The sequence below is a fragment of the Poromitra crassiceps genome (assembly GCF_964638095.1).
Source record: "Poromitra crassiceps genome assembly, chromosome: 6".
In the NCBI taxonomy this organism is placed as follows: domain Eukaryota; kingdom Metazoa; phylum Chordata; class Actinopteri; order Beryciformes; family Melamphaidae; genus Poromitra; species Poromitra crassiceps.
In genome coordinates, this window is record NC_139627.1 from 12,249,906 (window position 1) to 12,264,869 (window position 14,964).

The 14,964-nt window shown below is 44.3% G+C and overlaps 1 protein-coding gene across 1 annotated transcript in view; it reads right to left on the minus strand.

Annotated features, from left to right (window-relative positions):
* Positions 1 to 460: 460 nt before the first annotated feature.
* LOC310777703 (poly [ADP-ribose] polymerase tankyrase-1-like) overlaps positions 461 to 14,964 on the minus strand; it is a gene marked incomplete at its 5' end in the record, with an annotated part of 53,058 nt that continues 38,554 nt past the window's right edge. Inside the window, 5 exons of the mRNA XM_083638076.1 lie at positions 461 to 580; positions 3,445 to 3,601; positions 4,617 to 4,803; positions 8,474 to 8,579; positions 10,324 to 10,398. Of these exons, the coding sequence (XP_083494202.1) occupies positions 494 to 580; positions 3,445 to 3,601; positions 4,617 to 4,803; positions 8,474 to 8,579; positions 10,324 to 10,398 (612 nt within the window). The 3' untranslated portion in view covers positions 461 to 493. The remainder of the gene's footprint in view (positions 581 to 3,444; positions 3,602 to 4,616; positions 4,804 to 8,473; positions 8,580 to 10,323; positions 10,399 to 14,964) is intronic.

Here is a 14,964-nt window from a genome sequence, read left to right on the forward strand (position 1 = left end):
GACTGGAGGTTTTGCTGGCAGCGTTGGTGCAGTAGCTGTGCTCCGATCCGGTCTGACTGAGGCTCTGCCGGCAGAGGTCCGGTGTGGACTCGACCAGACTGACCAGACCGGTTTGGACTCGACCAGACTGTTTTGGACTGTACTGGAAGTTCTGCTGCTAGCACTGGAAGCAGCAGTGGATTGTGGTCTCATACGGTTCAGATGGTATCGCAGACGTTTTGCCATCAAAAGCGACTGCCCAAGTGCACAGGGACTGTGCCGGAGTCAAACCCCAAAACTCAAACACAGACATGACGCTTCCACGACTCCTGCCCGGAGGACTCTTCACCTCAGTTCCTCAAACCTTTAGTTCAGTCGTGGGGGCTTTTATTTTGGAGTTCCAGGGTTTGAAACATGTTCTGGTTCGGTTCCAGTTCCATTTACAGGCTGTTTTTAGTCCACAGCACAGAGACAGAGTCCAGCGGCCCGTCCTGCTTCTGATCCGATCCAGGTTTTAGGACTTCTGTTCGGCGGAGGCAGCGGGCGTGGCCGGGCTCTCAGGCTTCATGATCTGGTAGGTGATCAGGTACTCTGGGTAGGCCTGGGGAGAAAGGAGAACGCATCAAGCTGCCGCTGCTTCAGACTTTTATGAAAAATAATGAAGTTGCAATTACACGACTGTGCAGAGGGCTTTTAATTTGAAATAGATACAGGAAGTGGCTGGAGACACCCAGCCTCAATTTTTTGAAATGCCGGGTGGCAGGGGAAGGACCCGTCCTACTCTGCCTCTGATTGGGTTGGGTTTAGGCATGAGTGGGTTGGTTTAAGCATGAGGAGTGATGATTGGAAAGATACGGTTAGGGTGAAATATTAGGGTAAGCCAATCGGAGGGAGAGAAGGGCAGGTCACACATCCTGCATTTCAAAAATTTGCCACCCGGCCGAGGAGAGAAAAAGAAGAATAAAAGAAAGAGAAGAGAGAGAAAGGAACTTTAAATTAGATGGATTTTACATTCACAATATTATTCTCTATTGGTGCTCTAAGCCAAGCTGCAAACTTTGCCACTGAGGATAATGTACAGTGTCTGTAAGTAGTGGGTCAAATAGGCATTATGTATGAATAAATATGTTGTCATATAATTTATATAAAATGCAAATATGTCAATAATTATTCTCTAAACATTTTTTTGCAGTCAAGTGTCACTTTATTTCATCTGTTTAATGACCTATTGATATTCACTCTGACCACCAGCCAGGTACAACAAAACCATTTCCCCCTGCTGCTCAAAAACAACAACTACCTAGTCCTAGAGGAAACACTGAGTAGAGCTTTGCTCCCCCACCATGTGAATCTGCTGCTCATTGGTCGCAATGCAGCTTCAGGCCAGCAGATGTCACTGTGAGACTCTGCGTTCAACATGTTTCTGGTCCCCAGAGGAAGAGTTTTAAATTTGATTGGGTTTTGTGGAAGGGTTGTTATTCTGTGAAGGCGGCCTGCGTTCACAGCGTTTTGCACGAGGCTACATTTTTAATGACCAAACATTAAGACAATTTAAATGAGCAATCCACAGATTCAGTCTATTGCCAATCCCCTGTGTATTGGTGACTAGCAGACATTAGCAAACGTCTGGACACAACAGCATGGAGATATGGGCTGGAGATAAGCGGTGAGAAAAGTCAAGTCATGGTAACATCTCAGGTGACTGACAGCATGAAGTGAAAGCTGACGGGAAAGTGCTGGAATCGGTAGACCATGTTGTACACCTCGGGTCTATGTTGAACCAGCAGTGCACCTCCAACCTGGAAGTCAGGAGAAGACTGGCCATTGCTACCGGTCAGCTTGTGAAAGGAAATAGGATATGGAAGAGCAAGAACATTTCACTTCCCCAGAAAGATAAACATGATGCACTCACTGATGACATCCATTGCTCTGTACGGATGCAAAACCTGGACCTATACTGTGCATCAACAAGAGAATCAATGCGTTGGAAATGAGTTGCTACAGGAGGATCCTAGAGGTGACATGCAAAATGAACAAGCAGCACAAGCAGATCTGTGAAGCAGGAGATACACAAACTGACAGGGGCTCTTGAGCCGTTGATGGAAACTGCTAGACAGCGAAAGTAACAGCGGTTCGGACAGATGACAAGAAATTATGGGTCCCTAGCACAGCCATTCCCAACCTGTCGCCCGGGGCCCACTGGTGGGCCACGAAGGTATTGCAAGTGGGCCACTCAATTATTTGCAAAACATTAAGATTTTTGTAAAAAAGAATACAACAACAACATTATTATCATTATTATTATACTATTACTATGTATGAGAATGCATTTCTCCATTGCTGAATGCTAGTTATTTAATTAGTAATTAATTATTAGTATTTTCAAGTGGGCCATGAGTGGCAAAAGGTTGGGAACCGCTGCAGTAGCACACAGCATCATGCACGGTGTAGCTGATGAAGAGCTGCAGTAGCACACAGCATCATGCACGGTGTAGCTGATGAAGAGCTGCAGTAGCACATAGCATCATGCACGGTGTAGCTGATGAAGTGCTGCAGTAGCACATAGCATCATGCACGGTGTAGCTGATGAAGTGCTGCAGTAGCACATAGCATCATGCACGGTGTAGCTGATGAAGAGCTGCAGTAGCACATAGCATCATGCACGGTGTAGCTGATGAAGAGCTGCAGTAGCACATAGCATCATGCACGGTGTAGCTGATGAAGTGCTGCAGTAGCACATAGCATCATGCACGGTGTAGCTGATGAAGCGCTGCAGTAGCACATAGCATCATGCACGGTGTAGCTGATGAAGAGCTGCAGTAGCACACAGCATCATGCACGGTGCAGCTGATGAAGAGCTGCAGTAGCACATAGCATCATGCACGGTGCAGCTGAGGAAGAGCTGCAGTAGCACATAGCATCATGCACTGTGTAGCTGATGAAGAGCTGCAGTAGCACATAGCATCATGCACGGTGTAGCTGATGAAGAGCTGCAGTAGCACATAGCATCATGCACGGTGTAGCTGATGAAGAGCTGCAGTAGCACACAGCATCATGCACGGTGTAGCTGATGAAGAGCTGCAGTAGCACATAGCATCATGCACGGTGTAGCTGAGGAATAGCTGCAGTAGCACATAGCCTCATGCACGGTGTAGCTGATGAAGTGCTGCAGTAGCACATAGCATCATGCACGGTGTAGCTGATGAAGTGCTGCAGTAGCACATAGCATCATGCAGCTGATGGAAGAAGACATAAGGACGTAACCGGGGAAAGCGATGGTGGAGTACGTGAGACTGGCGGCAGATCGTGGTGATGTCATCAAAGTGCCCAAATGGCCCCCGGGCTACAGCAGTGACCTGATCTGACCGGTGTATTCGTCTACTCACTCTATCCTAGTGTGTGTGTGTGTATCCTAGTGTGTGTGTGTGTGTGTGTGTGTGTGTGTGTGTGTGCCTGCCGACCAACCTGCTCCCCTCTGTAGATGACGTATTCTGCGTAGGCCAGGCCGTTGACGCTGGGCCGTCCGATAACAGAGTGGTGTCCGGGGGGCGCGTGGGCCATCTTCATCGCACTGAACTGGAGGAACGACTTCCCCAGAGTCACCCTGCAGAACAGCATCTGCCTGGAACACGTGCACAGTACACACACGCACGCACGCACGCACGCACACACACACAGACACACACACAGACACACACACACACACACACACACACACAGTTAGCATGTTAGCATAGCCACCATGACTTGAACCATTGCTGATCTTGAAGAAGGCTGGAGGGCCGAAAACGTCGTACAATTAAAGAAATGAATATGGAGCCAGAGGGTGCGAGGCTTTTTTCCATCTAAGTTGGCTTCCAGTGGCCAGCATGGTGTGTGCGTTAATTGTCCTTTTAGACACCATGATAAAAGAGAAACTCAAACTGCCAAGCGTGATCAGCGTGACATCACGACACCGCAAAACACCCGCAACCGCGGCAGTTAACTAGCATGAGTCGTGCCAAACAAACGTTAATATGTTCAGAAACTATACATCTATCACTCACCACGAGATGAATTATGAATCCAAAATGCAGAGAATCGGTCCCTTTGGAAGGAAAAGAGATAACCGGAACTACTTTCCAAACAGGGCTGCCGGGCGCAGTGACTTCACACAGCGGCTCAAACGCACCATGGCAACCAACCGCAAACTAAACAAAGGGGACAAGAACTACTAAGGATGACGATGACGATGACAAACGAAGATCCAGAACCTTGTCTATTTGAAGCAGAATATACAGAGGAAGAACTACAGGCTTTAGAAGCTGAGCAGGCAAGACGAGAGGCTGAGGCAGCCCAACAGCCGGCGGCCGAGGGGAGAGTACGAAGAGGGATGGACTGGTGTTGTGTAGTTGGATTCATATTTCAAGGACCCCTGATGGTCCCCGGACCGCACGTTGAGAATCACTGATCTAACCTAACCTAATGAAACTTAATCTAATCTAAAATAATCTAACCTAATCAAACCTGTCCACACAGAGTCACAAAGTGCTTCAGCAAAGGTAAGAAGTGGATGATTTGGTGCTACAGTATATACATATAACATTGATTGAGTGATTGATTTGATTGATTGATTGATTGATTGACTGAAGTAGGACCTGTGGCAGATGTAGCAGGAGCGGTCTTTGTGGGCGGGACATCCCGTGCCTCCACCAATCCCGTAGACGTACTGGTTGCTCTTGGAGGAGTTCTCGGCAAAGTAGATGCCGGCGCCGAACATCCCGCCGATGTAGGCGTGGCGCTCGTCGAAGCCCTTATGGATGATGGCGTTGATGAAGGGAGACCCTGGCAGGAAGGAGAGGAAATGTAGAAAGAGAAAGAAAGTGAGGGAAACATGAAGATTACCTTCCCCTTGAAGCCCCTGGAAACCACAAATAAATGTGTTTTGAGCTTGTCACACCAGCCACATTTGAACGATTAAAAATGTCGCCAAGTATATGAAATTAGGTTTCGAAATCATGAGAAATGACAGTGATGAACAACATGATACATTGGGATGCATTTTATGAATTTGCGGGGTAGAGGCACTTCAGCCTGATTGGTTCACGGAGCTTATTGTGTAATACGTCTGGAGCATAACCACGCCCACTTCAATGCTTGTTTTATAGAAATTGTTCATTTTCTGTTGATTGATTGTGTTTGAGACCTGCTTGTGAATTAGAGGTATATACGTAAATAACCTTGACTTGGCCATGCTGTAGAGATGTGCAGATGAGCTTTTATGCCATCCTAATCTGCGTGTATGCATGAACTGTACGCCCGCCATAAATCCACGCAAATTATTTCATACTATTTATAGATCCGCGCCCGCCATTCACCCGCCATTTCACAACGCTATAAAAGGAGCGAACTTACGGTTTCTGCTGCCGTTGGTGCGATCGCTGCAGTCCAAGACTCCAAATAAACTTCCATGCTGTATTATGACCAGTCCACCACTTGCCCTCATGTAGCTTACTCGGCTAACGCTATAGCTTTAAAGGATGGCTTTACCGATTTTCAACCAGATGTGTATCCTTACAATGTCAGTAGTATGAGTAGATGGGCAGCCTTTACCTCCCCTCAGTAAACCCTCTTGGCTGTACTTCCTTATCATTCACATTTTTAGTACACCGCTCCGACGCGTTTTACGTCACGACCGCGTCAGAGCGGTGTACCACTCATGCGGAAGTGGTGTCGATTAGAACTACAACTCTTTTGTGTGTGTGCGCGCCTCTAGGGAGACTCCACGCGCCTCCACAGCTCCAAAATCAAAACACTCCGTCAGCCATCTTTTCTGCCCGCATCGGTCTGGAGCTAACTAGCTCACCATGGCTCAACCATGGCTGAAGGAAATATTTCTGGTGAAATTGCAGAGTTTGATATGGATGAAGACGATTTCCAAAGTGTGCTAATAAACTCTGACATTCAGGGCTACTTAACGCCACATGAGCCAGACTACAGTGCAGAGGAATTGTGCCATATGGAAGGAGAGGCAGTTGAACAGGCCGCCGGAGACGAACCAGAGGCCGGCCCCGGGGCTCCCTGTGCGGGGACAAATTCTGCATCGTGCCGCTGCCGCAAATGTGCTCCGATGGATCCGATGGATAATTGTGTGATTATGTTTTTCATAGCGATACAACGATACGTGTAACAATACGTTACTATACTGTTTTGGTGTCTGTGTAAAGTTAGTCCTGATAGCTAGCAGTAGAGTATGATGATAACCAATCGTTTTTTGCATAATAATATTTAGCAGAACATTTGTATGTAAGTCAAACGTTGCACTGAAAATAGTCTTGCCGTTCTAATACTGTTTTTTCTTTGTTTGTTTTTGTTTTTTTGCTGACAGTGTCGCCTGATAGCCTATCGACATTTCCTCCAGTGGGTTCCACAGTGCGAGAGAGGGAGGCATCGTCGTATTGTTTTGCCAGCGTGTTGTGCAGGCGATCCATGTACCCTTCACCTGATAAACAATACCGTGGCTTCCAGCAAACAATCCATGACATAGAAGAACATTTTCGAAATCTTAGAATTTGCTAGACATACATTTTCATTTTCTGTAGGCTACATCTTATTATATTTTACATAGTGTTTATATATTGTCAGAACCTGTATTAAAATTTCAAATATATGTTGCTTTGGTTATTTGCCACTTTAATCAGTCATGCCGGTATGGGGTTGTAAAAGCTGTAGCCAATAGGTTGATATTTACATTAGATGCAGTGATTGAGGTCTTTGAGCAGTTATTGCTGGCATCTATTCATTCTGCACCTGCATCAATACTATTGTGTTAACCAAAGAAACGTGAACTTTTTACTGTTGTAAAAACAAAGTATAAACACATGGGATGCCAGTAGAAATCACAGATCAGTTTGTCATAGAAATCCTACTGCATTTTCTAAGACAGTATATGGTTCTCAAACTTTTCATGTCAAGGACCCCTAAACTGTGCCAAATTAGACCACTGACCCTCATTTGATAAGATTATGTCCCAGAGCACCACATCTGATAAGATTTTGGCTTTAGATGTTTTATTACAGAAAGTGTATGAAACCCATGACCAAAATAGCCACATTCTGTCATTGTGTTACTTATGGATTGAATTCACATCTGAATGAAAACATATTTGAATGATTTCAAATCCTTGACTTGCTGTGGTAAGTGATGTAAAAACAAAAATATCTATATATATATAACTTTATAATTCACAAATTGAAATTGATGATTATGCCAAGTCCTGGAAAGTGAAAATGTAGACAGCGAGGGGAGGCTGGCCAGCGATGATGATGAAAAGACAAGACAGGTAAAATCAAGCATTTTAAAACGAAATCAAAATGAATAAAATATGTACATTGCAGCTATATCGACATAGAGCTGTAGATTGTTATTGCAAGCAGTCTTCCCTCAATCTTTTCCGACTCTGAGCTGTCTCCGTGGCTAGAAAAGAACGTTGATAGTCCTCTTTGAAATGACTACTACAAACTCGCAGGTCCCAGCTAATGGAGCCCTATGCTAATGCTAGCTACCTAGGCTAGCAGTAGCGCTCAATCTTTTGGGAAACAATGCGAAATAAGCGCTTTGCCCGTTTCCTCTGCTTCTCTCCTCTTCTTCGCCATGCACGCGCTAACTACACATTTAACCCTTGACATTATCGTTTGATGAACAAACGAAGTAAAGTTGAGTAGTAGCAAGATTGCGTGAATAATGTTGTTTTTTAGCCAGCGCCCCGCCTGCAGGGCCTGGGCGTGGACTTATTAGAAAACCACAAGCCCAGTGCATTGTGGGAAGTGGAGGATTTCTGCCTACCGCACCCGCCCCTCCCCTCCTCCCCCACCCCACCCCACCCCACAGAGTGGGTTTTCTTTGATTTCTCTGTGTATGAACGACCGATTTTTAAAATTTCAACTGATTCTAACTCCATACATTTAATAGATCTTCATATTCACTATACTACGGTAAAGCCATCCTTTAAGTTTAGTTTACTGGATTGCCTCTTTGTATGGGAAAATACGAACGTGTCTTCTCTTCAAACACGTCTTCAGCGGAGACTCCTTTTTGAGGGTGACATCATTGACCATATATGGACTAAAAGTGGAGCCTAGCGACCTAGCACATGGCTATTGTTTTGTTTACGGCCGTGGGTCCTTTGGGGGATCTACAATAGGCGACTAAGAATGTGCCTGACGAAAAATGTAGCTTAAAATACGTTCATAGACTAGAGAACATAATTAATATTATTTTTCCTCATTAATGATACATCGTTTCAACCGTCATCCGCTATTAATCAGAATGTTTATTTCTATGATCCCACCCGCCCGCGGGGCGGGATATCCGCGGTCAGCGCGGTTATAACTGCGGCCCCACGCATCACTACCATGCTGCATCTGTGATTTTATTCACATTTTCATTTACCATGAAAGAGCATGCACTCATTGTTCATTTACCATGAAAGAGCATGCACTCATTGTTAATTTACCATGAAAGAGCATGCGCTCATTGTGGTGGTTGTGATTTTCGTCTGCAATTTCCTTCTGCCTGTGGGAGTATCTCTCTCTCAGCTTCTTATTCACCACCTTCTGAATCTGCAGAGGTGGAGAGAGGGAGGGAGGGAGAGAGAGAGAGAGAGAGGGAGGGAGGGAGGGAGAGAGAGAGAGAGGGAGGGAGAGAGGGAGGGACGGAGAGAGAGAGGGAGGGAGAGGGGGAGGGACGGAGAGAGAGGGAGGGAGAGAAAGAGAGAGAGAGAGAGAGGGAGAGAGAGAGAGGGAGAGAGGGAGGGAGAGAGAGAGGGAGGGAGAGAGAGAGGGAGATGGAGAGAGATAGAGAGGGAGGGAGAGAGAGAGAGAGTGTGTGTGTGTGTGTGTGTGTGTGTGTGTGTGTGTGTGTGTGTGTGTGTGTGAGAGAGAGAAAACAAGGATGAAGGGTGAAAGAAAGAGAGGAAAAAGTAATTATACCCTCTGTGCCATGAAATTTGACTAAAACTCGGAATGGCAAAAGTCAAACAAATCTCTGGTTTAAAATGGACTCGGCCTAGGATGGATAGATAGATAGATAGATAGATAGATAGATAGATAGATAGATAGATGGATAGATGGATAGATATTGTATTCAAGTGTCATGCACACAGGGTGTCCAGCCCGCATGGGCTTATAAGACACTAAAGACAACAATCTTGCATGGTGTGTAAACAATTCAACACAAACATACAGTATGTATGCATATATATACATATACTAGGGCATTCACGACTAGTGAATTTTACTAGTCGACTAGTCGTCCCTAAAGGTCGACTAGTCGTTTAAAAAAAATATATATATATATTTATACAGTACCGGTATATATTTTTTATTTTTATATTTTTTATTTTTTTTATCTTTAAGAAAGAACATGAGGGATTTACACGACATACATGGACTATCATATCCCATATCCCCCACAAAGAACATCAAAACACAACAAAACAAAACAAGAAAACTGCATAAGATACACAATAATCCAAGAACAAACAAGACTATTGGACAAACAACCAAACAAAAACAATGCATTCAGATCCTATCCTGATAAGCCTAATGACACTGGGGTAAAAAGTTCTCAAAGTCAAACTCTGTATGTGGTTGCCATATTTTGGGGATGTCTAAGAATCTGCCTTTGCTCTTGTAGTAAATGTTATCCAACGTATGGTAGCTTGAGAGTTCATTCCACCAGTGAACTACAGCTGGGGGATTGGATGCTTTCCAATTTAAAGCTATGCATTTCCTAGCTGCCAACAGGGCAAGATCTATGTATTTACTTTGAATGCATTGTTTTTGTTTGGTTGTTTGTCCAATAGTCTTGTTTGTTCTTAGATTATTGTGTATCTTATGCAGTTTTCTTGTTTTGTTTTGTTGTGTTTTGATGTTCTTTGTGGGGGATATGGGATATGATAGTCCAAGTATGTCGTGTAAATACCTCATGTTCTTTCTTAAAGATTAAAAAAAAAAAAAAAAACGACTAGTCGACTACTAAGCACAGTGTCGACTAGTGGTTTTACTAGTCGACTAGTCTGTGAATGCCCTAACATATACACACTAGATACATATGCACAAACATACACATTATAGAACTCAAATCAAATATACAGCATATTTTTTCTCTTTTCCCAGGCTTTAGAAATAAAACTGGCTGTATGGAATGCTCCCTTTCTAAAACATAATTCAAGTTTTTTGTAATCATCCAAATAAAAGGTAAGTTAAATGAGTTCAGATTTCTTATCTGTGGCCCAAAAGAGATCAATCGAGTGTCTGAGTCTGTGTGTGTGTGTGTGTGTGTGTGTGTGTGTGAGACACGCACCTTAAGGATGTTGTACCGGCTGAAGACCCCGCCTGCGTTGCCTCCATCACGGTGTTCTCTGATTGTACTCTGAAGCTGGAACAGGAAACAGACAGACAGTTAAGGTTGATTGTACTCTGAAGCAGGGCCGGCGCCAGGATGAAATGACTTAGGGGGCGGTTATAACTGGGGAGGGGGCTGATTTTTTTTCTTCCAGATTTTATTTTTATTTTTTTATGATATTTCTATATCGTAAAACATAGGTTATATACCCGCTATGCCTATTTCTGGACTTTTTAATCATAATAACCTCTGAAAAACGCAATAACAACACAAGAAAGACTATTATTCAAAATCAAATAAAACATTTATTTCACAGCAGCAGATTAAGGCATTAATAGAGCTGAGCTTCGCATAATGTGAAATGCGGGACCTGTCTGAAGCACTCTGAACATATATGTCTATATGAAAAGTAATAGAATAAACAATTGCTGCAAAAATCGACAAAAAAATAAACCAAATAATAGCCAGTCAGTGCCAGGTTCATTAAATTAAAGAAATAAAGTGATCAGATGCGTTGTCTCCATCTTTCTGCTCATGGCATGCTGTGTGCTTGGGTGCAGCTGATTTCTCTCTCTCTCTCTCTGTGTGTGTGTGTGTGTGTGTCTGTGTTTTAATCACGTCATGATCACTACAACATGCAGTGAGGTTCAAATTTAATAAATAGCTACATCTCTGACACCTTGTGACAACCAAAGCACAGCAAATAGCGCTTCCTTGCCAATTCTGAAACAACAGAGCTATGTTTATAGGGGGTAGCCTACATCAACTTCAACTGATCAAATTTGATGAAGACTGCAGTGAGGGGGCAGAAAATTGAACTGAGGGTGCAAAGCCCCCTGGCGCCCCCTCGTGGCGCCGGGCCCGCTCTGAAGCTGGAACAGGAAACAGACAGCCAGTTAAGGTGTTCTCTGATTGTACTCTGAAGCTGGAACAGGAAACAGACAGACAGTTAAGGTGTTCTCTGATTGTACTCTGAAGCTGGAACAGGAAACAGACAGACAGTTAAGGTGTTCTCTGATTGTACTCTGAAGCTGGAACAGGAAACAGACAGACAGTTAAGGTGTTCTCTGATTGTACTCTGAAGCTGGAACAGGAAACAGACAGACAGTTAAGGTGTTCTCTGATTGTACTCTGAAGCTGGAACAGGAAACAGACAGACAGTTAACACTTTCAGTGCCACGGCCCTTGGGCAAAAGGTTGCTTGCTGTGCCACATAGGCCGCAATGCATTTTAAAACAGTCATATAATTTTTTTAATAATTACTATGTAAACACTGAACACGCACAAATAACGATGAGACTCTCTTCTATCACCTGCAAAAAAAAGTTTATTGATCCCATTTTCCGTTCTTTAGTTATGAGCCGGAGAAGATAGCTTGGTTGAACGAAAAACATACCTTTTTTTCTACGAGCTGAGATAATCAGCCTTTTGTGAAATTAAACATTTCAAGCACATCTCTGACTCTGAAGCTAATTTTCTGATGTCTGGGTCTGTCTGGGTGAAGTGTATGCTGCTCTGCTGCTCTCCGTGCTCCCCCCCCCCCCCCCCCCCCCTCAACTGCACACGCCTCCTGGGTGTGTCTTATGTGTCTGGTGGCTCTCAGTCTCTGCTGTTTTCTCGTTTTCTCTGCCTGTGCTCAGCACTGAAAAAGTCAGCTAGATCCTGCTTTTTTACAGCCGCGTGTACCAGCTCCCATGCTTCGAGTTGAGAATAATAACAAATCCACGGCTGATCATGTGTTGCAGCGGACACGGAGGCTGTTGCAGCGGACATCGAGGTGCTCAATTGTGATAGCAGATTGGCTGCTGCAGGGGCACAGCTAAACGTTGCTTCAATGAAGCCGCTGCATACGGACGGATGCGATGCGATTTCCTTCCCCCCAATGACTTCTTCTGTGTGTTTCACTCCACGTTCTCTCATCTGGAGAGCGCTGTCGCCACCTAAGGGTTCTGTAAAATAGGTTAGACACATTCAATACCTCTGAATATTGTAAGAGGCGATGTAAGAGGCATAGATCGACACCCCCCCGTCAAAAAAAAAAAATCGAGTTATGACGCCATTTGGCGTCGCTGGCACTGTACGGTAAATTTCTAATGACGCCATATGGCGTCGCTGGCACTGAATGTGTTAAGGTGTTCTCTGATTGTACTCTGAAGCTGGAACAGGAAACAGTCAGATAGTTAAGGTGTTCTCTGATTGTACTCTGAAGCTGGAACAGGAAACAGACAAACAGTTAAGGTGTTCTCTGATTGTACTCTGAAGCTGGAACAGGAAACAGTTAAGGTGTTCTCTGATTGTACTCTGAAGCTGGAACAGGAAACAGACAGACAGTTAAGGTGTTCTCTGATTGTACTCTGAAGCTGGAACAGGAAACAGACAAACAGTTAAGGTGTTCTCTGATTGTACTCTGAAGCTGGAACAGGAAACAGACAGACAGTTAAGGTGTTCTCTGATTGTACTCTGAAGCTGGAACAGGAAACAGACAGACAGGAACAGGAAACAGACAGACAGTTAAGGCCCTGACACACTGAAAACATTTGAAGGGACTAGCGGCAACTGATGGCGACCGCTACGTCTCCTGTGCCGGGGGCCAAACAGTTGCATTTCGACACAAACACGACAGCCAACGGGCAGCTAGCACGTACGTTCTGCACCCGCGTGAGACCTGATTCAGGAAGCTTGAAATGCACACACACACACACACACACACACACACACACACACACACACACACACACACACACACACACACACCACTTCTCAAATCAAAGTCACGCCCTGGCTCTCTGGACAGCATTCGTGTTACGAAGGTAGAAGAGAATGTCTGGTGATCAGTCATATTTACATCGCCACATTTTGAGTGAACTCTGACCCCCGGGGGTTATTTTAATGAGGTAAAGATCCACATCCGGTGTTTGAGCAGTTAGCCACTTGTGTGCGGATCACACGGCTCATGTTAGCGCTGGCAGGTGGAGCGCAGTGTTGGGCAAGTTACTTTCAAAATGTAATATACTACATATTACTAGTTACTTTGATTTGAAAGTAATAAGTTACTTTACAATATTACTGTCTGTGTAGAGTAACTCGTTACTTATTACACTGCTTTTGCATTACTTTCACCAAAACAACAGCAGCAGCAGAATGACATCGCCGCCCCGGAACCATGCCGAAAAAGAATGTCAACCAACTTGAAGTCAGTGTAAACAATCCAAAATTCTAAATGTTATTCTTTTCCTTTGTTATTGTCATCTATAGTGGTTATTTGCATAAAAACAGACAGTTTGATTAGGAAATGATTGTATCTTTATTTAAATATGTGCTTTGATTTAACTTTGTTTAACTCAATTTGTAACTTGAGTTACTTGACAAAGTAACTGGTATAATATTACTGAAATCCTATAAGTAATAAGTTATATTACTGAGTTACTGCTAAAAGTAATATATTACATGTAATATGTTACTTTTGTAATGAGTTACCCCCAACACTGAGCGGCATCACTCTTTTTCCCAGTGATGGGATTCAGCGGGGGAAAAGAGACAAGTAGAACATAAGCACACAAGGAGAACCTAAAATAAGCAATGAAAGGAAGTCATGGTGCATCGACGCAGTTTGGTGCTCAGAAGAACAGAGGAGAGCAGGAGCTGCTTCATCTGAAGCTACACAGAGACTCTTAGGGGCTGTTCAGTGTTCACATAATAACGCTTTTCACAACTGACAGTGTCCTCATCTCATTAAGCCAGCATTTTATTGTATTGTTATTCTTATTCTTATCAGAGTGGAGCGCTTTCAACATTCTCTCTCCTCACCTCGCGCCGGGTGACGTGAAACGCTTTTTCTCAGCCGACCAACCGTTGATGACGGAGACGCTGGCCGGTACCCAGAGCAACAACAAATATGTCGGTGGAGAAATAGGACGTTCGTAATCAGTGAATTGATGTTACTGTAACAGCAATCATAAAAGCAGTATGCGTTATACTGGACATGTACCTTATTTACATTTAGTTAATGAATTAATGAATTAATGAGTTAGTTATATACTGTAGTACACCTTAGGCAAAATCAAATTTCAAACGGGTCAAACTGTCCACATGTGGCTCATACTGTACTGTAGTTCCTCACAAGGCCTTTTCATCCAGATATTAGGGGCCAGTTGCACCAAGTGGTCTTAACTATGCCTGGTCGTAACTCCTACGTCGGTCTTAGTTAAAACCAGTCTTTAGAGTGGATTTACGCCTGTTGCACCAACAGGCCTTACGTCTGGTCTTAACTACGCCGGTCGTAGCAATGCGCGTCCATGTGAATTGCCGGGGAATGCGCCCTGATTGGCCCAAAAATGTGCCTCGCGCCATCACCCACTACTGTATGTGCGTCACTACACCCTCCCTCCTCCCACCCTCCCTCCTCCTGTGGAAGCTCCGGGGGAAAATGGCGGCGATTAGTGCCAGGCAGTCTGAATGAATTTGAATGTAACGTTCCCAATTCTATGTATTAAATTCAAAAAAACGACCCTCAACATTTGGGAAGGCTAAAGCCTGGATTATGCTTGACGCTTTGGCCGGCCGCACGGAAATGAGAGACACGGAATCCTGACGAGGAAA